This window comes from Fundulus heteroclitus, chromosome 22 (genome assembly GCF_011125445.2).
Source record: "Fundulus heteroclitus isolate FHET01 chromosome 22, MU-UCD_Fhet_4.1, whole genome shotgun sequence".
In the NCBI taxonomy this organism is placed as follows: Eukaryota; Metazoa; Chordata; class Actinopteri; order Cyprinodontiformes; family Fundulidae; genus Fundulus; species Fundulus heteroclitus.
Genome location: NC_046382.1, coordinates 20,936,602 through 20,960,697, shown reverse-complemented (window position 1 = coordinate 20,960,697; position 24,096 = coordinate 20,936,602). Strand labels below are relative to the sequence as shown.

At 42.8% G+C, this 24,096-nt stretch overlaps 1 protein-coding gene across 1 annotated transcript; it reads right to left on the bottom strand.

Moving 5' to 3' along the window:
* Positions 1-432: 432 nt before the first annotated feature.
* ercc6 (excision repair cross-complementation group 6) lies at positions 433-22,307 on the bottom strand. Its single transcript, XM_036126393.1, has 22 exons — positions 22,203-22,307; positions 21,462-21,667; positions 21,134-21,362; positions 19,934-20,054; positions 19,731-19,845; positions 17,384-18,116; positions 15,530-15,661; positions 15,022-15,180; positions 14,170-14,305; positions 13,809-13,979; positions 12,077-12,253; positions 10,916-11,032; positions 10,392-10,487; positions 7,867-8,085; positions 6,410-6,520; positions 5,865-5,984; positions 4,006-4,100; positions 3,417-3,562; positions 1,412-1,981; positions 1,164-1,335; positions 998-1,076; positions 433-912 (listed from the first exon to the last, which is right to left on the bottom strand). The coding sequence occupies exons 2-22, from the start codon at positions 21,655-21,657 to the stop codon at positions 451-453; spliced, it is 4,356 nt and encodes a 1,451-aa protein (XP_035982286.1). The 5' UTR covers positions 21,658-21,667; positions 22,203-22,307; the 3' UTR covers positions 433-450.
* Positions 22,308-24,096: the final 1,789 nt, after the last annotated feature.

The following is a 24,096-nucleotide window of genomic DNA, read 5'->3' as shown; positions in this document are numbered from 1 at the left end:
TCAGTCAGTTTTTAGAAAAGTCACCAAAACCTACAGCCTAGTGATATTCATAACGTGACACACCATAGCCTCCATAGAAAAATATAAAATCTAGCAAAAGTGAGGTTGTTCAAGTAGACACAGTTTACCTGACAGAATATGAGGTAATATAACTGGATAATGTGACAACATAAAGAAAAAGATATCCAGACTATAAATAAAAACGAAAAGGCATTGAGTCGTGTGCAACAATGCTACAAAAACTATTCCATTTGTGTACTGTTCCTAGAAATAGCCCTGAAAGCACCGTCTGAATGTTGATTTCCTGAATCATGTCAAAATAATATTATTTTTTGGAGTGTATTTCATAAATAAAAACATCTACAAAAATACATGAGCTTTAACCTTAAGAGGCTTATAGCTGAAAGTTTTTTTTGTTTTTTTTTCCACAGACTACAGTCGTTCCTTTCTTCAGCGGAAGTGCTCCTTTAGTCTCCAGATGCCTTCCTGACCGGCGGTCCGGTGGAAATCACAGATGCTCCTGAGCAGCTCTCGGAAGACGGGGGCCTGTTTCTGGCTCAGCCTTGGTTTGAAATACTCCAGCACCTCCTGCGTGGTGGCCTCGCCGTCCACACTCGCCTGGAAGGCCACGAAGTTACGCAGGTCCACTAACAGCTCGTCATGCTCAGTGGGTGGAGCAGGAGGAGAGCTGGTTCCTGGAGCTCCGGGGCCATTCTCCTCCTCCTCCTCCTCCTCTTCTGCAGCTGCTCCCTGGGAGGAGGGCTTAGCGATGTGGTTTCGAGCTTTTATCTTGGCCAGCAGCGACGCGGACGACAGCGGGGCTGAGCTGGAGTCGTCATCTGGCCCTTCCCCGCTAAAATGAGCTCCCGCGCTCGGTTTCTTTGCAACAGACGTCTTCACAACAGCAGCATCCTGAAAACAGGAGATGTGTACGTGAACGCGTGTCTTTACAAGTTTAAATCCTGGCACAAGGTGCAGAAGAGACCAGTGCTCTTACCTTGCATCTAATGGAAGTGGAGACAGACTGAGCGGGCGGCGACACTAAGAGGGAATTCTTCTTCTGGCCAAAACGTTTCCTGAGAAAGCAAAGTAAAAAAATGCAACGTGTGTTTGAAATGAAAACCGGCGGAGCTCCACATAAACTGAGCATGGAGAGCACGTACTTTGCAGGCGGCGGAGGAGGAGGTCTATTATAAGGCAGCCTGCACTGCTGCCGAGAGATCTTGAGCGCTTTGAGGGCATCTTTGGCCACCCTGTTGGCCTCAGCTTCCACCAGCACATAGTCAGGGTTGGAGGACTCCATGATGGTGTCATGTTGCATCACGCTGTGGATACCTGAGGAAGACCACAGATGAGACGCCAGCGGAACAGCTGGAACGTTACAGATGCAGACTGTGAACGCGGAGCCTACCAGATTTCCTGAAGAGCTTCGCCAAGACGTAGTCGTCTGACTTTCTCTGGTCTTCTGGCGGACTCTCTTCGCGTTCATCTTTCTTGTAGGTGCGCTTCTTCACCAGGTGGGAGATGCGGTGGCCTTCGAAGCGAGCGTCCCTGGAGTGCTTCCGTTTTCTCTGCTTGTGTTTGTCCATGCCAGCAGAGTCAAAGTGCTTTCTCTTTTCCCTGTGCTTCCCCCTGTCTGTGTGCTGGTGAGAGGCAGCCGCGCCTTTGTCTGCCCTCTCAGCTGAATCCGAGTTGTTTTTGCCTCTCGCCACAAGCGTATTTGCAGAGTTATCCATCTCTATATTTTGGGCATTTCCATTTGAGCCGTCCGTCGGCGCATTTGATTTACCCTGACAGTTTCCACTGGATGGAGATATGTTGCCGTCTCTCGGTGCTGGGATTTCTCTCGATGAGGAGTTTCTGCTCTCTGGCCTGGATTCACTCGGTTTTCCTGCCGACTGTTTATGGCTGAAACCGTTCACGGAGGGCGATGACTTTAACCTTTCGGGTTTTTTGGGTACTTTGACGTCAGATCCGGTGCCTGTTTAAAGAGAGAAGCCGAACCTGTCAAACTTGTTCTTACATCTTGTTTGGAGGAGTTTTACAGGAAAAAATCTCAAATAAAATACCCACAAACACTTGATGTACTTTAGTTATTAAATTCAAAAAAGTAAAACTCATAGATTTTGATGATCATGGCTCACAGCTAATAAAAATGTACTTTCACAGACAAATTTGATTATAATATTAGAACAATTTACATTTTAATATAGAAATCTTATGTGGTTGCCACACTCAATATAATTGGAGAGACTCCTAAAAAGTTCAAGGTATTCTCCAGGAGGAGGGTAAACCATCATAGGGCATTGACTAAGAAGCTGGCTGATCGCAGAGCGCTGTATTCAAGCATATGAAAGGAAAGATTGGTGGAAGGTAAACGTGATAGAAAAAGTGCACAAGCAACGGGGATAACTGGGGTCTTTAGAGGATTGCAGGGTCCATTGAAGAGTTTGGTGGGACGTTCACAAAGTTAGGACCGTGACTAGGGTGGGGTCAGCACAGAAACAATAGCAGAAGTGTTTTATGTGGGCTAAGGAGAAAAAAGGATGGGATTGTTTCTCAGTGGTCCAAAGTCCTCTTCTCACACAGAAGTAAACTTGCCATTTCATTTAGAAGTCAAAGTCCCAGGGACTAAATTCAAGTTGTGTGATGTCCACTGTGACGTTTCCGTAGCCAGGGATGATTTGGGGAGCCATGGCATCTGCTGGGGGAGGTCCACTGTCTATTTCAAGTCCATGGTCAGAGAAGCCATCTACCAAGAAATTCTGGACCCCTCCCTGTTTCCCTCTGTAGACAAGCTTTACGGAGACACTGATTTCTTTTTCCAGCAGGGCTTGGCTCCTACCTACACTGCTAGAGGTACCAATTCCTGGTTTAATAGCTGTGGTATAACTGTGGTTGACTTTACCCACACACAGGCCTGACATAAACCTCACAGATAATCTATTTTCAACCAGGGCTTCTTAGACATCTCAACTCAGTCCCAGGCCGATCACCGGCTTGGATGCAGTAATTCACGCAAAAGGAGCCCTGACCAAGCACTGAGTGTAAATAGCCTACGATACACAGAGATATTTCTCAGAAGGTCGATATTTCTGTATTAAATCCCATTTCTATATTTCCTGTGATATTCTACTTTTCTCAAAAACTGAACCATGATCGTCATCCATCCATCCATTTTCCAAACCGCTTAATCCATCATGGGGTCGCGGGGCCATGATCGTCATATTAATCAGAAATAAACACTTAAAATATAATGTAATGAATGGATACATAATGTTCCTTATTTATATTAAATAACTAAATAAAATACAATTTTTATGATATTCTAGTGAATTTAGATAAACTTATACACAGGTTTGAGATTAAAAAGCACCTTAAAAACGTTTCTCTGATAACAAAATGGCCAGACAGACCTGCAAATATGGCGCTGGTCTCCGTCCCCTGAGTTCGATCCGGATCAGCCAGAGTGAAGAGCTCGTAGATGTCGTTAGACTTGAAGAAGCGCCTTTGTTTGGGATCCTTCAGAACGCGATTGGTGAGAAACTGCTTGAAGATTTGCCTGGATGGCAACAGATATAATACAGAATTAGACACTTGAATCTAATTAGTTTCTCCTTTTTAACTCAGCAGGCAATTTTGATCATGTCACCGCAGAGTAGTTTGGCTGATGGATGAGAAAATTAAATAAGTTCACTGCTGCAGGTATCAAAATAGAATCCCTGCAGCTCTCCAATCTGCTTCTTCAAGAGCGCCTCTCCGACGCAAACCAAACACAGCAACAGTTTCAGACTCCTCAAATGGCCATTTAATATTGCAGGAAAGCTTTTCAATTACTGAGAAGTGGGACAGCGCAAATAGTGAAACGGCAGCTATCTGAGCAGTTAACAACAATCAGCAATCTGTACGGTAGCTTGAAAGAAACACAAAAATCAGCTAAAACCCCGGGTTCTCTGTAATTTTCTGTATTCTTTGCATAACAGAGTGATCAAGGTGGTGAATTACCTGTGGTAGATTTTCTCTTCGATGGTCCCTGCTGTCAGCAGCCTATAGACGGTTACCTGCTGCTTCTGACCTATCCTCCACGCTCGTTCTCGAGCCTAAAAGCAACACATCACATTGGACCGAATGAAGTGGACCGTCAGTATGGAAGAAGGAAACGCTCAGTATAGAGCAGTCACTAAAACAAACATGGAGGTATGGAAATCTGGCATTTAAATAAGGTTATAAATAAGTTAAAAAGAGAGAGCAAAGGCTAAATGTTTAAACTGATGTCAGCATTAGAAATATCATCTGTACCCATCTGTCAATCAATGCTGATCCATCCGGAAAAGACCGTCATATTTAATCATTTAAAGTGGGAACATTTACCTGGCAAAGGTTTCCCTATCGCTTGAAATGTTTCACATTTTCACATAATCACACAACAAAATAAAGAGGAGCATAATTGTGAAGAGGAAGAAAGAGGATGGGTTGTTTAAAGGAGCAATGCCCAAGTTCAAGAGTTTTTGCACACGTCTGCCCCCTCTGGCGACAAGTTGAAATGACACCCGTGTTGTGCACGTTGTGCAGAAAAGCGCCTGCTGCTGCGACTAAACGGGTCTTTTGTTTAGAGGCGTAATGTCTTCTGAGGTAAGAAAGCTATAAACACTGAAGTTAGCCCGTGTTCTCTCGCTATTGCCTCGATTACGGCGGAGACTCAAAAAAGTAGCCAGGTGAACAAGAGGATTCGGTGTGAATCACATCATAAACTGATTATTCCAGCCTATAGAGGCAACTGCGGTTAATAGAGGAAAACACATTTTACACGTCTAACAACTGTAAGGACATGTATGGGAAAGAAAATGAATAACCATGCTCCATTAAACCAGCTCCTTACGAAAAACTTTTGATGCATTTAAATTCAGCCCCTCTGACTTAATACTTGTTTAATTAGATTTAGGCCTGGACTTTGACTGGACCATGAATAGGCTTTGTCATAAAATGATTTATACAATTTAATCGCAGCTCCGGTTGTATGTTTGGAGCAGCTGTTCCGCTGAAAGGTGAACCTCTGTCCCATTCTCAACTCATCTGCAGCTTATTTTCCCACGGTTGCCCCATATTTAGTTCCCTTGATCCTCCTATCAACAATGACCAAGGTCCGTGCTCCTGCTAAAGGGCATCACCATGTCTCACGGCAGGGATGGTGTGTTCAGGGTGATGTGCCTGAACGGACACACATTACGTTTTTAATTAAGGCCAAAAAAAGTTACGCTTTGGTGTCGTCTACCTTGGGCCTCTTGGCTGCTTTACTGATTAGTTCTCTCTTTGCCAGGCCTGTAAGTTTAGGTGGGAGGCCATATCTTGGTGTGTTTGCCGTTATGTCATGATCTCTCCATTTGTGGAAGAAGGATTCAACGGCGTTCTGTCAGATGTTTAAAATGTTACATTGTATTACAACGCTTTTATAATCCAACCCTGCTTTAAACTGCTCCAAAACTTGACCCCTGACCAGCTGGCTGTGCTCCTTGGTCCTCTTCACAAACCTCTGAGGTCTTCACAGAACAGCTGGGTTTATACTGAGGTTAATTTACACACAGGCAGACTCAAAGGACTAATTATTAGCCTTCTGAAGGCAGGTTGTTGCACTGGATGTCATCTAGAGGGTCCAGATTAAAGAGAGCTGAATCCTGGCACTGAACACGATTATTTTCTACATGAAAATATTTCCATATATTCCCAGTAAAATAAATAGCAGTTTCTGGCTGTAATTTGACAAAATGTGAACAAGTTTAAGAGCCATGACAACTTTTGCAAACTGTCGAGGGCAGTATTTCATCTGCTAAGCATTTTATTAGAACTGTATAATGCGAGTGTCCAACCTGTGTGTCGGTACTTGGGTTCCAGTCTGGGTCATAAATGATAACTCTGTTGGCTCCAGTCAGGTTGACTCCCAGACCACCAACTTTAGTGGTCAGCAGGAAGATAAAAATGGATTTATCCTGCAACAAAGAGAGGCCGGGGGAAAATCTCAGCATTACTAAGCAGCATTTCAACAGTTTTTACACATATTCTGACAATCGTGTAAGGCAAATATTACATTTCATCTCATTTAAACATCTTTTTCTCCCTCAAATCAAACTCTTGGCGCTAATAATAAAATGGTAGTGCGTCCGCTTTAAAACACTAGACAATAACTAAAACACATTACAGTTCTGAAGTGCCTCTAAAGGAAAACACGCGCTGCCAAGTGATATTTCCACTAATCACACCCAGATTAAAGAGAAAACTTCCACTTTGAACAACAGACTGCCGTCAATTAGTGTCTCCGCCTCGGGCTGAACCGTGGTCCACTGCAGCGCTGTGTCCCCGAGGGCAGGATTTTCATGGGAAACACTCAGAGCCATTAGGGAAGGCTAATCCTTACCTCGTTGTAGCGAGCAATGAGCGGCTGTCGGGAAGCGATGGCGGTCGTGCCGTCCATTTTCAGGTACGAGTAGTTCTTCTCCCTTACGAACACCTCCAAGATGTCCAGCATCTGCAAATGAGGGAGACGATGAAGACAACAGGGAGGCATGGAGGGAAAAGACGACGGGGAGGGAGGGAGGGAGAGCGGGGGTACGGCACTAGGGGCTGAGGTCTGGATTAGCACTAAAAGGATTAGAGCAGATTAATATTACATGGACAGAGATGCCGACAGGGAGGGTCTCAGGTTCCCTCTGAGGTATAATCTCATTGGTATTGACTGCAACAGCTGGGGCCTCTGTCACATGTACACACTTCCTCCGTCTCTGACATAATTACACCAGAAGGAAACATGACATCACAATCTAACATGCAGGGTTTTTTTTTCCATGATAAAAATAAACTCCTTATTCTGAAGGGCTTTGACACGTTTTGAGTGTCAACGCTTCATACTTGTCCAGACGAGAGAACTTTTAATACAAATACAAAACGTTACAATTAATCTGTGAAGAAACCTTTGAATGTGGTCCCGACTGATGGACGGATGCAACTTCTAGACAATAGAACAAGGAAATAAAATCTCTCTCTCTCTCATATACACACATATATATATATATATATATATATATATATATATATATATATATATATATATAGATAGATAGATAGATAGATAGATAGATAGATAGATAGATAGATAGATAGATAGATAGATAGATAGATAGATAGATAGATAGATAGATAGATAGATAGATAGATAGATAGATAGATAGATAGATAGATAGATAGATAGATAGATAGATAGATAGATAGATAGATAGATAGATAGATAGATAGATATATATATATATATATATATATATATATATATATATATATATATATATATATACACCCCTGGGTCTTTCTGCATGGAGTTTGCATGTTCTCCCTGTGCATGCGTGGGTTCTCTCCGGGTACTCCGGCTTCCTCCCACAGTCCAAAAACATGACTGTTAGGTTAATTGGCTTCTCCAAATTGTCCTTAGGTGTGAGTGTGTGTGAGAATGGTTGTTTGTCCTGTTTGTCTCTGTGTTGCCCTGCGACAGACTGGCGACCTGTCCAGGGTGTACCCCGCCTCTCGCCCAGTGAACGCTGGAGATAGGCACCAGCAACCCCCGCGACCCCATGAGGGATAAAGCGGTTTGGAAAATGGATGGATGGATGGATATATATATATATATATATATATATATATATATATATATATATATATATATATATATACATACATAGATCTAGATATATCTATATACTCATTCTTCTTCCCCCCTTATCCAGGCTGGAAAAACACCTACAATAATTTTTTTGTAACTTATCCAGGCTACATATTTATTAAAAAACCGAAACAGAAGGAGAAATCTGTGCTACAGTTCCTTACCTGTCTGGACTGGGTGAAGAGCAGCACCCGGTGGCCCTGTTTGTACCAGAGGCGCAGCAGCGACTCAACCACCATCAGCTTGCCCGAGCGTTTCCAAAAGCCAAATTGTTCCTCCTCGGTCAGCTGCTCCTCGGGGATTCCCTTCAGCAGCCGGGGCCCGCCGGAGAAAAGGTCCGGGTGGTTGCAGATCTTACGCAGCGCAATCAAGCCCGAGAACACCTGAAGAGCAGAGAAATGGTTCACTTTTAAAGGCGCTGTGCAGAGCTGCACTTTTAAACAAATGAGCACATTTACTTTAGTCAACAGGAATGAATAACATAATTTATTTACGGACAATAAGGGCTGTTTGATGATGAGGGCCCAGCGGTCACTGCATTAGTAATGGTGGTTAATGGACTGAGAGTGACCACTGAATACATCTATAGGAGCGCGTGTGTAAACAATCTGGTCACCAATGGCTCTTCAAGCACATCCATTTGGTCAGTGGTGATAAATGGGAGCATTTCTCTCATGAGTCTGGCTAATGTGAGAAAAAAAAAAAGTTCCCAGCCTTCTTAGTGAGATCCTGAAAAATACTAGTTAAGTTATAGCTGTGAGATTCACGCAGATTTTTCTTTTATTTCCTCAATGCTGTTAATCTTCATTGGTTTCAGAGTAAACACTTCTGAACCACAAATATGAAGTGAGAGTCATCAGAGGAGTGGGTAAAATGGAAAATACGGCAAGTGGAGGTGTTCCTGTCACTGAGCTATATTATACACTAGAGTGCTAATCGCCCGCTGTTAGAACGAGTCGCTTTGAAGCCACCAGCCGCCATATCGGTACTCCCTATTTTCCTCCATTAACTAGAGAATATGTGCGCTACAGCATCTAATAACGAGGATTTTCTCATGTTCAGGGGGGGCTTAAAACTTTTAAAATGTCAAATGCCATATACTTTTATGTTATGTTCTAAAACTATCAAGTACTGAGAAAGTCATGTGCTGAAATATTTAGCATTTTATTCATTTATATATATATATATATATATATATATATATATATATATAACATTTATAAATATATAAATAACAATATACAAAAACATATATTTGCATAGATGTATACATATATATACATATATACATATACACAGACTTAATATGAATAACATGTAAAATATTTCAGCACCTAATTTCCTAGTAGTTGATAGTGTTAGTACATCCACTGACTGTAAAATTACCTATGAAACGTTTTCACACAGCCAGAAAACTGCTTGTTGTTGCAACCAAATCCTATGGGATTCAGTGAGAGTAGGGAGGAGCAAGATGGCGGCCAGTGACTTCAGTTTTACGGCAAAATCAGCACTCCAGTGTATTATATAGCTCAGTGGTTCCTGTTCATAACCTTTAACCAGCTTATCTCTGGAATGTGTGCAATAGGAGAAAGACTTCAAGGAGCATTTCATTAATATAATTATTAAGCTTGCTGACTGATAGCAGCAACAAATTTGATGCATATTTTTTGTGGTGTCAAAAGAAAAAAAAATCTCACACTTGAGGTCCTGAGGACAGAAAGATGCTAGTTTTCTAAAATCCCTCCATTTCTGGTCCAAAAACACAACCACCAGCATTATGTGACCTGTAGTTTTTTTTACGCTTGTTTAATATCAGCGGTAAGGGACACGTTATTTGTTCTAATTTGCATACAATAATCTTGTAATTCCATGATTTCCAGATACATTCAAAATGACTACTTTAGTAAAAGAAAGCGCAGCAAATTCTTTTCTCTTTTATGCGTTAAAGTCATCAGGGGTCTGTGGAGATCGGTCAAAACTCGAATCAAGAGCTCAGACTCAGAGAAAAGGGAAATTGGTACGTGACCAAAGAAAAAGCCTGACCGCTGCTTCTCTATGCATTAGAAAAATATATTATTTCCCTTCTACATGACTTGATTTTTGTATAGTTTTGACATGTGCAGAAAGCTCAAATTAACAACTATCTGCATAATTAAGCATTTTATTTTGTAAAAAGCACGTCAAATTTTGGTGTCCAAATAGTAACCGTTAGGTTGAGTATTTGTATAGAATTAGTGCCTGATTATCGTCTAAAGTTGAACAAAATTACACAGCCCTGCAGAACCTCTGCAAAAGCAGAACCTCTGGATTACCACTTCTCTGCCTCAAGTGGCATAAAAGTCTCTTTTCCGCCTCTTTACATTTTTAAACTGTTGTCAAGATTATGCCCTTTACATAACTGCACTCATCCTATTCATCCTATTATCTGATTTTTATCTCAGCTTTATACAGCAAAATGAATACCAAACAGTACCAATACCTATTCAGCTAAATTGAAAAGCCAATTTGGACTCCTAAATCCTGAGTTAAACATTTTTGTTCCACATGATTAAAAATTGAGGGAGAAAGTGACATATTTTACAATAATTGAATATCTTTTTTTTAACTTTTGTGTTTCAAAAAGGGAGGAAAGGGAGTTCAGAAAGCCAGAATTCTGCTACATTACGTGAATTTTTGAAGTGAAACTCACCTGCATGTCGCCGTTTAATATTTGGTAGACTTCTTTGGAATCCAAGAAGCTTTGATAAACCTGCCGCTGCTCCTCTGTTAGTCTGCAGAACAGCACCTACACACAAAGACGCACGAAGGACAGAGGAACGGGCAGTGAACATCCACTTTAAACCCCCCTGATGAAATGATGTGAGAGAGAGGAGAAATTAGTGAGAAGCAAGGTGATTTAAACAAAAAAAAAAAAAAAAGAAAAAAAAAAGAAAACACCTTCCTGTGGGACTGATTTAATGAGCTGAAGCGGACTGAGTAGTCAACCAGCATCAGCCACGAGGACAGACCAGAGACCAGCCAGCTTTAATGAATACAAACTCCTTTTACTTTACAGGGACTTTATTAGCTGCGCTTCGCCTGACAGGAGCCAAGCACGGTCATCAGGCGCTCTGCAAATGAATCCCAAAGACTTGCAACCTGACAGAAAAAAAAACAACAACAAAAAACGACAACACACCTGCACAGCTGAGAGGATTTACGTCTGAGGATTACCTGCTCGTTCTTATCAGGTAAGGAGAGGTTGGCCTTGACGTCATCCTTCATTCTTCTGAGCAGGTACGGGTTTATGGTGTCCCTCAGCACGCACGCGCACTTGAACGCCGTCTGGACCTAGAAAAATGACAACAGGTAAATCCACTGAAAAAAAAAAAAAAACGCAAACTTCGGCGCGTACACAGTCTCAGAGCTCATGGTGTCTGTGGTTTGATTGAACCTCCCTCGGGTTGCCGTCCCTCTCAGGACAGACATTAAACATTGATTAGAGCACTTTAACTCACAGGGGACTCAGTCTCTCCTCTTTGATCCTTACGACTGATCAAACTGGGGGGGGGGGGGGGGGGTGTAAGAAACTCTTGGTTTCATCCCCAGGAAGCCCTGCTGTAAGCGCTCTGCTACACTTTATCTAAAGCTAGCGCTAAAAGCCAGTTAGCCTTTTAGACATTAACTCACCGGGGGTCCACACGGGGGATCAAAGACACCGCTGGCGATGCTGGAGGGGAAAACAAAGAGCAGGGATCCTTGAGCTAAATGGAGGCCGGAGTGGGAACGAATCAGAGGAGGGGCAGCAGAGGATCCTGCGGTCTCAGCACAAGCTGCTGACTGGATTCACACGGGGGGCTGCGAAGCACACGCTTGAATAATGGATCCAATTTCCACGCGCTCGTCGGGGTCCCCGCCCCAAACACATATGTGTTTTTTCACGCACGTCGGGCCGCAACACGCGTGCTTGTTCACGCGTCATGCGAGCGGGCTGCTCTGGCGCTTTGTGACTTTCAAGAACAGGATAAAGCAGCAGAGCTTTGGCCTCCCTGGCCATTTAATAACATTAATAATTAGTAAAGGTTTTTATTATCGACAGCGGAAGGAGCATCAATAGCCATCTTAAATAATTAAATCTATTCAGTCAGTGGGTTATTAACGATTAGACGCTAATGACAAAGAGCTACAGTTCAGCTCGCTGGCTCTTAACTTTATCCTCGTCCACCCTCACACATTAGGGAAGATCTGAAGTTCCTTTGCACGGACCTACATTATCCAAGCTTAATGGCTCCGCTGCTCCACTTTGCTTCCTTCTGACCTCCTCCGGTCTAAGCATCCAGAAGTGTGCAGAAATGCATTTGTGCGCGTTTGTCAGTAACGGTTTAGGGTCCATACCTGGACGGGCGACGCGTTGCTGTATCCTCCCATGGTTATCGGCACAGAGAACTGCTCCATGAAGACGGGGAGGGTCCCCAGTTTGCCAGGGAAGACGAAGTCAAACAGAGACCACAGCTCCTTCAGGTTGTTCTGCATAGGCGAGCCAGACAGGATGAACCTGTGGGGAGTTCGAAACTAGAGGGGAGGAGAGCCAGGAGATGAGTCCGCTTGGCAATTAATGACAGAAAACTTCCTAATGCAAGTTATTGCCTCACATCTGTGATCTTTTAATGCTTCATGCTTTCAGTAAAAAAAAAAAAAAAATGGCCCCCTTGTGAAAAGAGCAACGATCAATGGGCCATTATGGAGCGTGGGGGGGAAAAAAATACGTTTAAAGTGCCTTTATTTTATGTGACAATTTGGGTAAAGTCAACACTGACAAATGTTCTCCCTCTTTTTTCTTTTTTACTTTTCACTTGATTTACTTTTACTTTAATCAAAGCAAATAAAGTACAACTAAATAAATTAAAATAAAAGTAGTTAGGAAGAAGAAAAAATAAATAAGGGGATAAAAAGAAGGAAAAGGGGATTATTTTTTATTTTATACTTTATTTCTGAATGTGATGACTTGTGAGTTTACTGGAGGGGTTTCCGCTCAGTCAGCTTGTTAAGATAACAGAACCGCAGCGTCACCGCAGACAGGGGATCCTAATGGAGACCGAGCTTGGTCACAGTTTGCTGCCGCTGATATGTTTTCAAGAATCAAGCATCTTTATTGTCGTTATGTCACCTTAATGAAATTTTGGTGAGACATCGGTTCAGAATTCCCACAGATTCACACACGTCACACAGAACAAGACGTAACGTTCAAACGGTTGAATGCGCCGACAACGCCTCCTGAGAAGCTGAAAATGTGTAAATAACCCTTCGCATCTGGTAAGGTTTAATGTTTGAGTCAAAAAGGACGGCAGTCTCTTCACAGAACGGTGTAAGTTACTGTGCAAGCGCGTGAATGTATCAGACAAAACACTCCCTGAGAGGTTGAAAAATGTGCAAATAATGTTCAATTAATTGATGCTGAAGTCAGAGAGACGGGTAGCAGTCAGTTCACAGGATGATGTAAAAGAAACTGTGCGATTGCATGGATGTGTTGGACTCCTGCACTGCAAAAATAGACCTAAAAATAAGATTTTTTTTCTTGAAATTAAAGTATTTTTCCTTGATTTGAGCAGATAAATAGGACTATTATTTGCCAATGGAATAAGATTTTTGCACTTAAAATAGGAACCATTCATCTCCATCACCTTATTTCAAGTGCAGGATTTTTTAATTATCTTATTTTAGGAGTAAAAATACTCATTCCATTGGCAAATAATCTTATTTACCTGCTCAAATCAAGGGCAAATACATTAATTTCAAGAAAATTTTACTTATTTTTAGTTCTGTTTTTGCAGTGTGGAGAAGTCATCGGCAAAAATTTGAATATTGAAGTTAAAGGTCTGTACAATTTGCAAGGATGTCCAAACAAACACTCCCTGAGAGGCTAAGGTTTTGATTATATTTGTAAGATAAAGGCTTTTGAAACCTGTTTTCACCTAATCTAGGTTGCCTTTATTTATTCTTATGGCCACTTGCTCTTTCCTATTTATTTTATTTTTTTTTACTGAAAGCAAGAAGCTCCGTGCATCACCTGTACAAGATGTAGACACCAAACAGGTGATGAGGCTTTACTTCCAGGAGCGACTGATACCTGTTTGCAGGCGACGGTGACCCCAGCATTGGGATTCCTGATCTTGTGGCCCTCATCGAGTATAACATAGTGCCAGTCGTAGCGCTGCAAGGCGTCCTGCAAGTTCCTCACCGCTGAATATGAGGTGATCAGGATGCCGTGACAGGCTGCTATTTCTGGAATCAGCTTTTCCTGCAAACATAGAAATACAAATGATTGTTTTTTGTTTTTTTTCCTGCACAAAATAATAGAAATATATCCTTTAAGTCATATCTATACCAACCAAGACTCTTCATACAGAGCTCTAGTGCCTCCCAGAGGACGGTAAACTTTCTAAGCAGTGTTACGCACACAAGCACACGTAGACGGACGGAAGCGTTACCTTGTTGCTGGTGAAAGAGCCCGTCTCGTGCAGGACCGCCACTCTGAAAGGAGGCCACCAGGTGTGGAACTCCTTCACCCACTGGTGCATGACCGTGGCTGGGCACACGATCACCGTTGGACCTAAACCCACGTATCTGGAACCAAACACAGAGGAGAGACGCGTTCAGCAGCAGAACGTGCGCTTGGCTTGCATGCGGCTGCGCGCTTCTTAAAGGAACCAGCGCGCAAAGTTTTCCTCCAAAACTTTCGTCGGGCGCAAGAATCCAAACATCGGGAGGGCTTCCTCAGCTCCTCTGTGAAGATTTACAATACGGCCGTCCAACACACACACACACAAACATGCACTAATGGACTGGTATGAGCCTCTGCCTGCTGGAAGCTATTGATACCGGGCCATAATTGAGTTTGCAAACAATCAATTTGTGGGCGTCTATAGCAGACACAGTATCGACCATCTGGGAAACTCTGCCTCCTGAAATGCGCAAAGTGTCGCCGGTGCAGTAAAACCCAATTCTCTCCGACACTGCCCCGGTGCTTTCTGTGACCGGGCGAGCCCTTCCCGGCGGCCCCGGGGCCCCGCCCACATTTCCTGAGTCCGCCATTCGCTGCAGGAGGCCAACGGACGCACTAACGGTCCCGCTCGAACGCACGCAAACGCACAGTAAGTGTTTTCTCCTCTGTCTGCAGTAAGAGAGCGAGGAGTCGGATAATTGAAACACGTTTAATAATTTAGACGAACACTCTCAAGCAGAGATCCTCCTGATCAAATATTCATACCATACAGACACACAGTCTCTGGGCACAGTTTATTTGCGTGAGTGAGTGCGCGCGCGTGTGCATGTGTGTGTACCTGTAGTTGGACCCTCTAGTCCTCAGTTTGCTGTAGCTTAGTCCTGCCAGAAAGCTGATGACCTGGATGGTTTTGCCCAGTCCCATCTCGTCTCCCAGGATGCCTCCCGCCTGCTGACAGTGGAGCTCCCACATCCACCGCACGCCGGTCTGCTGGTACCTGGAGGTGTTATGGAGGTGTTACAGGAACCAGAGATGTTCAGGTTAACAGATGTAAAAGGGCTGGCCGACCAAATATACAAGTAGTCGATATAGAAAGAATGTAATATGTAATAACTAATTAATAAAACTCATTAATTGATTTGTTTATCTCTGGGTGATCCAGATATTTCTGGTTATCGTCTCAAGAAGAGCAATCAAAGCAGGGAGGAGTGCTCCGGTACAAAGTACGTCAATAAAATCAGATCATTGATAGTTTTTGGACAGCTGTCTTCTGCACTTGCCTAAAACGTTTTGTCACATATTACCAAACGCTCTGCTCGCCTGCCGTTCCGACACACTGAACCTACTTGTAGAGTTTTTTCCAGAGGAAACCGGGAACTTTGAAGCCTTCATCAAACTCTGCGTCGCTGTCGTCCGTAAGCTCCTCCCCCCTTTCTCGCTTCTCCTCTCGCTCTCGAAGTCGCTGGCGCTTCCATCTCCTAAAAACCCCCAGACAAAACGACAACGACTTAAATATAACGATAACAAATTCAGATTTTGATCCATCATCAAGCAAAGTCTTGCAGGCGCGTTTACAGCCCTTGTAGCCTTAAAGCACACATTTTCAAGAATTGTATTTAGATGGCACGCCAAGCTTTCCGGATTTTTTTTTTTTTTTTACGTTTAAAGCCATACATCCTTTTCACAATGCAATCTGAAAAGTGTGGCATGCATTTATTGTCACCAACCTTTGAGTCAAAACTCTGCAGAAACACATTTTGCTGCAGTTCTAGCATTTGGGCTTTGCACACCCAGAGTCTTTGTCCAGTCTTTGATGAGTGGGAGCATCAATTTCCATCTTCTACACTGGATTTAGGTCTTTGGGTCACTCCAACACGTGAATGTGGTCTGATCTTAACCCTTCCACTGCAGCTCCGGCCGTGCGTTTAGGGTCACCGTGAATATCCGCCCCAGTCTGACTACAGCTCACCTGTCCCTGCTGAAGGAGAGCATGTCCAGAACACGACGATCGCCACCGTGTCTCCGCATGGGGATGGTGCGTTCAGGGTGACGTGTAATGTTGGGTTTTTGCACCTAGTCCAAAAAGTTACATTTTGATCCCATCAAACCAGAGTTCTCCGTGTCTATACGTCCCTTACATGGCTTGTGGAGAAATGCAAACAAAAAAAGTTTTCCTCTCCCTTTCCACTTTATCTTCACACAATCTGAAGACCGGATCATTTAAGCACCGCCGTCACCGATGAGCGGGTGCTTTTATGCGTCTTTGGGCTGTGAGCGTTTACTCTTAGCACAGGGGAGGTTTTCCAAACAGAATAAGTTATTGTAAAGTGGAGAGTTTGAACAGTGCAGGGGAGAGGGCAGTTAAAGGCACAGTCGTCGTGCCGCAAATGAAGATTGATACACACAATTAGCGGTGTGAGTTCCCTTAGAAAGGTGTGAGGTGTGGAGGATAGGAATCCATCTTCATTTGGGCCCGGTCCTGTCACCCTGTTACAAAACCGGTCCTTTAGCCGGGCCTGGGAGACCACGCTCTCTAATTAAGTCAAGACTAAGCATTGGTTCAGTTAATTACACTTTTCTGCCCCCCGCTCCACCCGCCCCCTGCCCCCCCCCCCTCCCAACTAGAAATCCAGCCCACTCTAATAATATCATTCCTCACACAAGCCAGCCGCACCACCGTGACATGTCTACGCGTTCGTATTGACATTTAGTCGCTGGGAGTCTGGGAAAAAAAAAAATACGTGTGCCAACACAATTTATTTGGCAGCTTTAAATATGAAATCTCATTAGGGCTGCTCTTCCATTTATTTGAGCATTGGGGTGAATGAGAGCATAAAACCATGTGCAGTAGGATAATTAGGCCAGTGCAAGAGCAGAGAGAAAAGAAGAACCGAGAGTGAATTTGCTTAGTCAAGAAACAGCTGCCAATCTCATCTGGGATTAACTCTCTCTCTCTCTCTCTCTGCACTACAGAGCCAGCCAAACCCACTGCTTTTCACCTTTAAATAAAGTCAAGAACAATAGCCCATTTGCACAATTGCCATGCAAATATGATGCAAATTTAAGTCTATCTTTTCTTTTTCTTTTTTTTTTGGTTTGAGAATTTACAGATGTAACTTTATGCAGAAGAGTGGCTGATAAAAACTTTTTTTTTCCCACCTTTGCACACACGGGTAATTTGATCTTTTGACTATTCTCACCTCATCCTCTGCCTGTAGCAGTCCACATCCCCGTCGTCTTTAGATTTCTTGGATTTACCTCCGTTATCGCTGTCCTCATCTGAACTCTCGGGGGAGTATTCGTCCTCACTGTCGTTTTTCTTAATTCCCTTCCTTCCTGTCCTCACCGTTTTTTTCTTGTACGGTTTTAGTTCATACTCATCACGGTCATCATCGTCATCATCACCAAAGCCCTCTTCCATGGCGTCCCTCTCCTCCTGGTCCAAATCCAGTCCCTCATCACTGGGCAGGTACTCCGACCCCTCGCTGTCTGTTTGCTCTCCCTCTGCGTGTCGCTTCCTCCGCGGCTTCGGAGGCTTTGGTTCCGCCTTGGATCGGGTCTTAGGTTGGGTCCTCAAGGCGTTTATTTGCAGCTTTCGCATGCGCTTTTTCAGTTTTTTCTCTTTGGATGAGGAAACGGTTTTTCCTGTTTTACCCTTGGTCCCCTCATAAAGACTGAGTGCAGAATCTTTCTTCTTCTTCTTCTTCTTAAGAAGAGGAACCCTCCTGCGGTCGGTAGCCAGCTTGGCCTGGTCCGTCAGGTACTGGTCAAACGCCGAGTTCTCCGCCAGCATCAGTTTCCGCGGCTCCTTCTTTACCTCCTTCTGTGGGATTCGGGTGCCGAAAGGAGTCATGTGGCCTTTCCGGATGAGTTCCTCCCATTCGGTCTCCTGCGCTGGCATGAGCATGCTGCCCAGCGTGGATGGTCCAGGTGCTGATAAAACACACAAAAATGCATTTAGAATAAAAAAATATATATTTCAGTCCACGTACATCAAGCCTGACTGTCCCGGTTTTAACACGAAGAAGACAAACTGCCTTGGTGAAGCAGGCAGTTATTTATTTATTTATTCATATCTTCATCTGTTAATTGCTTGCCGTTTAGACTCACTAGTTGGATGATGATTGTAGTGGGTTACACAACCATTGTTCAGTTTTCATGTTAGATAAGATGCTCCCTGCATTTTCTCTATTTAGTTACATCTGAGGTAGTTCTGACAACGGAAACACACACTTTGTGTAGCAAAAGGCGGAAATGTGTCTAATTTGAGTCCACGGCTGCATCCATAACTGCTAATTAAGATGTATCAATTTGGGTTTTTAACAGTATGTCTGAGATAGGATTGGGCCTTTATCATTATTATCATAAAAAAAGAGGTTTTGTCTTCACAACAATAAATTCCAGCTAGTGGTGTTCGAAAACTCCCAAAACTGCCAGCATTGTCAGGATTGTTATTTTTGCTATTTCCTCTACTGTTGGTTTATTGAGAGCATCAATTAATAATAATAATAATAATAATAATAATAATCTTTATAGTCATTACTACATACATTCCAATGAAATTCCTTCTCTGCATTAGGGGTTAGGGGTCCTGCTCAGGGACCCAGAATGGCAGTCTGTCGGAGTTGAACCCAGAACCTCCGGGACACAAGCGCTATGCTCCAACCACTAGGCCACCATTCCCCAAAAAATATCAATAAACTCAAAAATATCATTAAATGGCAGTTACTGTGTACAGTATGGTAATATAAATCACACTTTTATATGTAAGTAGAGTCCCAATGACTCCTTTATTGCAATTGTGTTGCAATATTAGCAACAAATCTCTGGGTGTCACAGTTAAAATGTTACATTTTTAAATGTTTTTTTAAGGACAGTGTGAGTGCTTATTGGGCTATAATTGACATGCAGTCACAGTCAGGCCTGGAAAAGACTGCAAGAAGCTGTAAATAGTCATTTATCATCACTTTTATTGTTATCACACTACCACAATATAGCGTAATAAAATTTAAAGTCCATATCGCCCACCCATAGTCTGAAACCTTATAAAGAATCTAGCAGTGTGTAAACGTAGTGCATAGAATCACCTGTGTAAATAACCAACAGGGTTTATTTCCTTCATCAGAACCGGTGGTCCAAACGGACGTTTAATTAGAAAAAAAACTCCTTTTTGGGTTTTTCCCATTTATAAACTGAAACAAAAATAAAAACAAATTGTAAGCACTGCAGCTAGAAAGGCAAGCTCAAGACAGATGCCCCGACTATACAGGAGAAGGATCAAATCGTTTACAACATTTTAGACGTTGAACAAATTGACATTCTATCGAGATGAATCTGACGGGAACCGTATCCTGGGATCAGGCGGCCTTGTTTTGTGCTTTGAGTGCACCGACCGTCAGCTATGAGTCATTTTCTTTTTGCTTTCTAAGCATAAAAACATCTGAGCTGAATCGCGCTCATTTATTTTCATTGTATGTGTTTCAAAATAAATAAAACTACATAAAAACATATCGTCAGTAAGTACGCGGGAAAGCACTGGAATGTTACCTTCTTCTCCATCGTCTTCAGCCAGCAGCTCAGCCTCCACCCTCTGAATGTCTTCTCCTCCCAGGATGGCCTGAAGCCGCTTCTGTTTCGCTCTGACTTTCTTCAGCTGTTTCTCCTGAAACACATTTCCCCGTGCGGTTAGCGTCCACAGCTGCTGTTGCGTTATTGATCGGCTATTTTCGGTGCGATATTGTGCATTTGACCTTGTTCTCTTTCTGCCGTTTCACAGACTCAATCTTCCTGCTGATATCCTTGCTGGAGGCGGCATAGGGGGACAGCTGCTCGATGATCTTGTTGATCTGTTTCAAAGATGTCGTGACGGACCTGTGAGACAACACAACCGAGGCGGAACGAGCGTTAACCGGCACACCTTTGACTTTGTTGCTTTACGATAAAACGCGGCAGACGGATACCTCATGTTTCTGCGCATTTTTATTCCAGAATTGTTCAGCCTAGAACTTAACAGGCCAGGGACTAAAGCCTAGTAATCCAATCATTATTTCACACTCGTTGTAGGAGCCAGACATTGTTCTGTTTTTGTCTGGTGCTCCTGTGATAGTATTCTCCTTTCTGTGGGTGTATTTGCACCAGTGTTGTAGGACTCGAGTCCGAGACTCGAACTCGAGTCCGAGTCATTAGCTAAATTCAGAGACTCGTGACTTGACTTGGACTTGAGCACTGATGACTCGAACTTGGACTCGGACTCCTACATTCAGATCATTCTGACTCGGAAATTGAGAAAAAGACTCGACTTTTTTTTTTTATATCATTAGGCTATAATTTTAATATGTCATTAGAATATTATTTGGTGTATGATTTTAATATCTAAATTATTAGTGCAATGTGGTGGAGTGTGGATTTCTTTTTTTAGTTTAAAAACATGTAGGCTATGCTTACTTTAGTGCGGAACTTGGACTCGACTTGATCAAGAAGGACTCGACTTGGACCAATAATGACTCGGACTCGGCTCAGATTTTTTTTAATGACTTGGACTTGACTCGGACTTGAACACTGGAGACTCGAACCTGGACTCGGACTCGAGGCATAGTGACTTTACTACAACACTGATTTGCACACACACGTGACTTTAAGATCGTGGAATGGAGCAATAAAAGGACATCATCGTGTGTAGTGGTTCAGCGTGACGCGTCTTCAGTAGCCTACACCCCTTGTCTTGTTGATACTCTTGTTTGTCTTTTCCACACATGTCCAGCCCTGGAAGAACTTGAGTCAAACTTTACCCTTTTCCAGCCTACACGCATATCCGCTGAGTAGAAATTTCAGTTCGATTTTTGTGAATGATTTTCCTTTATCTGACCTCAATTCCTGATGCATTGGTCACTACACACATATACAACAGTTGCTGTAAAAAGAACTGGAAGAGAGCCAGTAGCAAACATCACCTGGCATCATCTAGCACAGACTGGTACTCCTTCTCGGCCTCGGCTTTAGCAGCAGCCTGACTCGCTTCGTGGATCGCCTCGTCCACTTGCTGCAGGACGCCTTGCTCGAGGACGTCCTGATCGTACACGGCCACGCCGAGGCCTTGGAGCTCGTCTGCACCGGAACTGGCGGATGCCACCTGGATCCGCAGCCGGTCGATCTGCAGCAGGGCTCCCGACCGCTTGCCGGCTGAATGTGCCACACACATCAGTGGGTTAGTTAAACGGCTTTTTAGATTTTGTTGTTTTTTTGTCTGTCGCTCCTGAATGGGTTTGAAGCTCGGCTTACCACTGTTGCCCTCCCCGGGTCCAGAGTTGGCAGGGTAGGCTGCGGCTGCCTCAGAACCATGACCGTTCTCTGGGAAGGAGCAGACAGCAGGTCCCCTGGCAGGTCCATCCTCTTCCGAACCTCCGGGCGTGAGAGCAGCACTGACCGGGCTGGAGACGGAGGAGGACGCCTGGTGCTCTGCAGCTTCTACAGGCATTATGATGAAGCTGCAAACAGAGTCAGTGGGATGTCAAAATGCGATCCCTAATTTAAAACAACAAGCTTCCTCAACGCATCTACAAAATAAGGAAATAAAACGGGAGGAAATTAATGTTGAATTATAACATTGTCCTAAATAAGTAGTACCAAACTAGCAGGACTGAACGCTAGCTTTCCATACCATAACAGAAGCTGAATTTTGAGACATTATTTAGGAATCAATAACAAACAAAAGACTTGTATACGTCTATATCGCCCTTACTAATTACATTAAATAGCAAAAACACACACGATGTGACGGTGTGCCTATAAAAGAGAGCAAAGCCACAGATGCTTTCACAGACACCTATTGTTTATGTGGCTATGCTAACCGGCTAAGCTAACAGAGAACCGAACACATCATCAGCTGTTCGGCTAAGATCGCCGCCTGCTCTTCGGCGTTGGCTATAGTGCTAAAAATCACACAGACAGCATCAGAGGGGTCCAGACGAACGATGATAACATTAAATCCAATAACCAAGGAGCGATGACAAATTCACTCACAAGACAAGTAGTTACACAACATCACCAGCTCGGATTATGTGATGTTGCTTCGCCGGCTTCCTCGTAGCCGTACAGACAGACTTTCCCTTTAGCGTCAACCGTATGTGAACGCGGCCGCCATATTGTGAGTGGCACTTATTGCAGCATGCAGTCTATTCCAATGAAAACTGAAGCCAAAGCCCTCTACCCACACCATGTACTCCCTACCCAGTAACGTTGTTAAACCATTTTGCATCATAAGACCACTGTGTTAACTTAGATGAAAAAAGAAACTGTATACAATGCCAAATGCGGGGACCACCAAAACACTGGAAAAAAGCAACTATTCGTGTTTTGTCGCTAATTTTTTGTATGTCCATTCAAAAAGGAATGAACATTATTGTGCACAGTAAAAAAATATGAGGCTGAAATTTATATTTGATTCTTATTTAGGGTCAGTTTCAATACCTAATTAAAAGGCTATTTTGTAGATTTAAAAAAATCTGGACATGTTTTAATCACATGCGGTTCAAAAATAAATAAATAAAAATCTTGACAATTTTAGAATTTAGAGAGATTCTATAAAACGCAGTTTGAAACGTATTAAGCATTTAGGTTATTTATTTATTTATTTATTTATTTATTTTGTCCTAAGGATCACACCATCGTGTGTGAAATGTGTTGAAAGGTCAAAATTGATTAGAATTTAAAAAATATATATTTTACTGATTACAGATCTGTACAACTTAACCAATATAAGTAAGAGTTAATTTAAATTCAATTTAGTTGTGTAGAATATTCTTAGAGGTAAACTGTTTGGGTTCATTCATATTGGTTGATCTCCCTTTTTTATTATTTCATTTCCTTTTTTCTCAGTGAACATATACTGCCAATAAAATCAAATTTCTTCAAATACATTTAACGTAAAGGTCTCGGCTTCTCTTATCAAATTTCTGGGCATACTCGCACTGTTAGCAAGGTAAACCTGCCACCCACAATATGGCGAAAGCGCTTCATTCGCTTCAGTGACGTTGCTTGCTCCAATCATATAGACCTATATGGCGTATATGAAAAGTAGACAGCGCCCTCTGCTGGTTTACAGCTGTTATCTCACATGTCCTCTAGATGGCGCCACAACCCACTTAATTTACCTGGCCTGGCCAAACAAACTGGTTGTAAGACCAGCGGTCCTACTGAAATTTGAGTCGAAGTTAAATTAAACCGCGACTACATGCTTTATTTATCTTAAAGGTAGGCTAATTGTTTTACAGTTTTGCAGACAGTTTTATAAAAGCCACAAGGAAGTTGGCGGTAACTAACGAAATCTGTGATCATATGGAGACGGTTACAAATTCATCATGTTGTTTTTAATGTTCTCTTGTATGATTGTTTCAGCTATTATCTGCAGACCTCCCAGGGACTGCAGATGTGAATTAGACTCTGTGGGTAAATCTGGCACATTCACACTAGCTTTCACTGAATAATGCACACTGTTGGTTTTAAATGAAGCAAAGTGAGGTCGTCGGTTCACAACAAATGTGGACAAGATTCATCAAATCTTTTTAGCAGGTTTACCTCGAAAGGGCTTTTAAATATAACTGCATGTAAGGTTCTCGGTGCAACTATTGTAAATCTAGATGGAAGGGTCACTTTTTGTCGTGTTGTCAATTTTATCTGTGTTGTGTCCTGACGACTCAACAAAATTTGGAGAAATTGATAAACCTACGTTGTTCTGCCAGACCTTGTGAAATCGCACGCTCCAAACAAACAAAAACCTTCTATTTCTCTGAAAAAATCAGTTCTTTATCATGGTTGAATGCCTGCAGGTCGTGCATGATACAAATGTGGATTATGCCAAGTATTAGCATCTCAGAGGAAGTTTATTTCCAGTGCCTTGCAACAATAAATGAAAGAC

Bases quoted from the DNA above. Each gene is read 5' to 3' on its own strand.
- ercc6 (XM_036126393.1), bottom strand. From the start codon at position 21,657: ATGCCTGTAGAAGCTGCAGAGCACCAGGCGTCCTCCTCCGTCTCCAGC. The intron at 18,117-19,730 runs GTAACATTCCAG...GTGTTTTATCAG, and splicing joins TGAAGACGATGGAGAAGAAG to CACCTGGACCATCCACGCTG. The intron at 10,488-10,915 runs GTAATCCTCAGA...CTTTGTGTGTAG, and splicing joins TACCTGATAAGAACGAGCAG to GTGCTGTTCTGCAGACTAAC.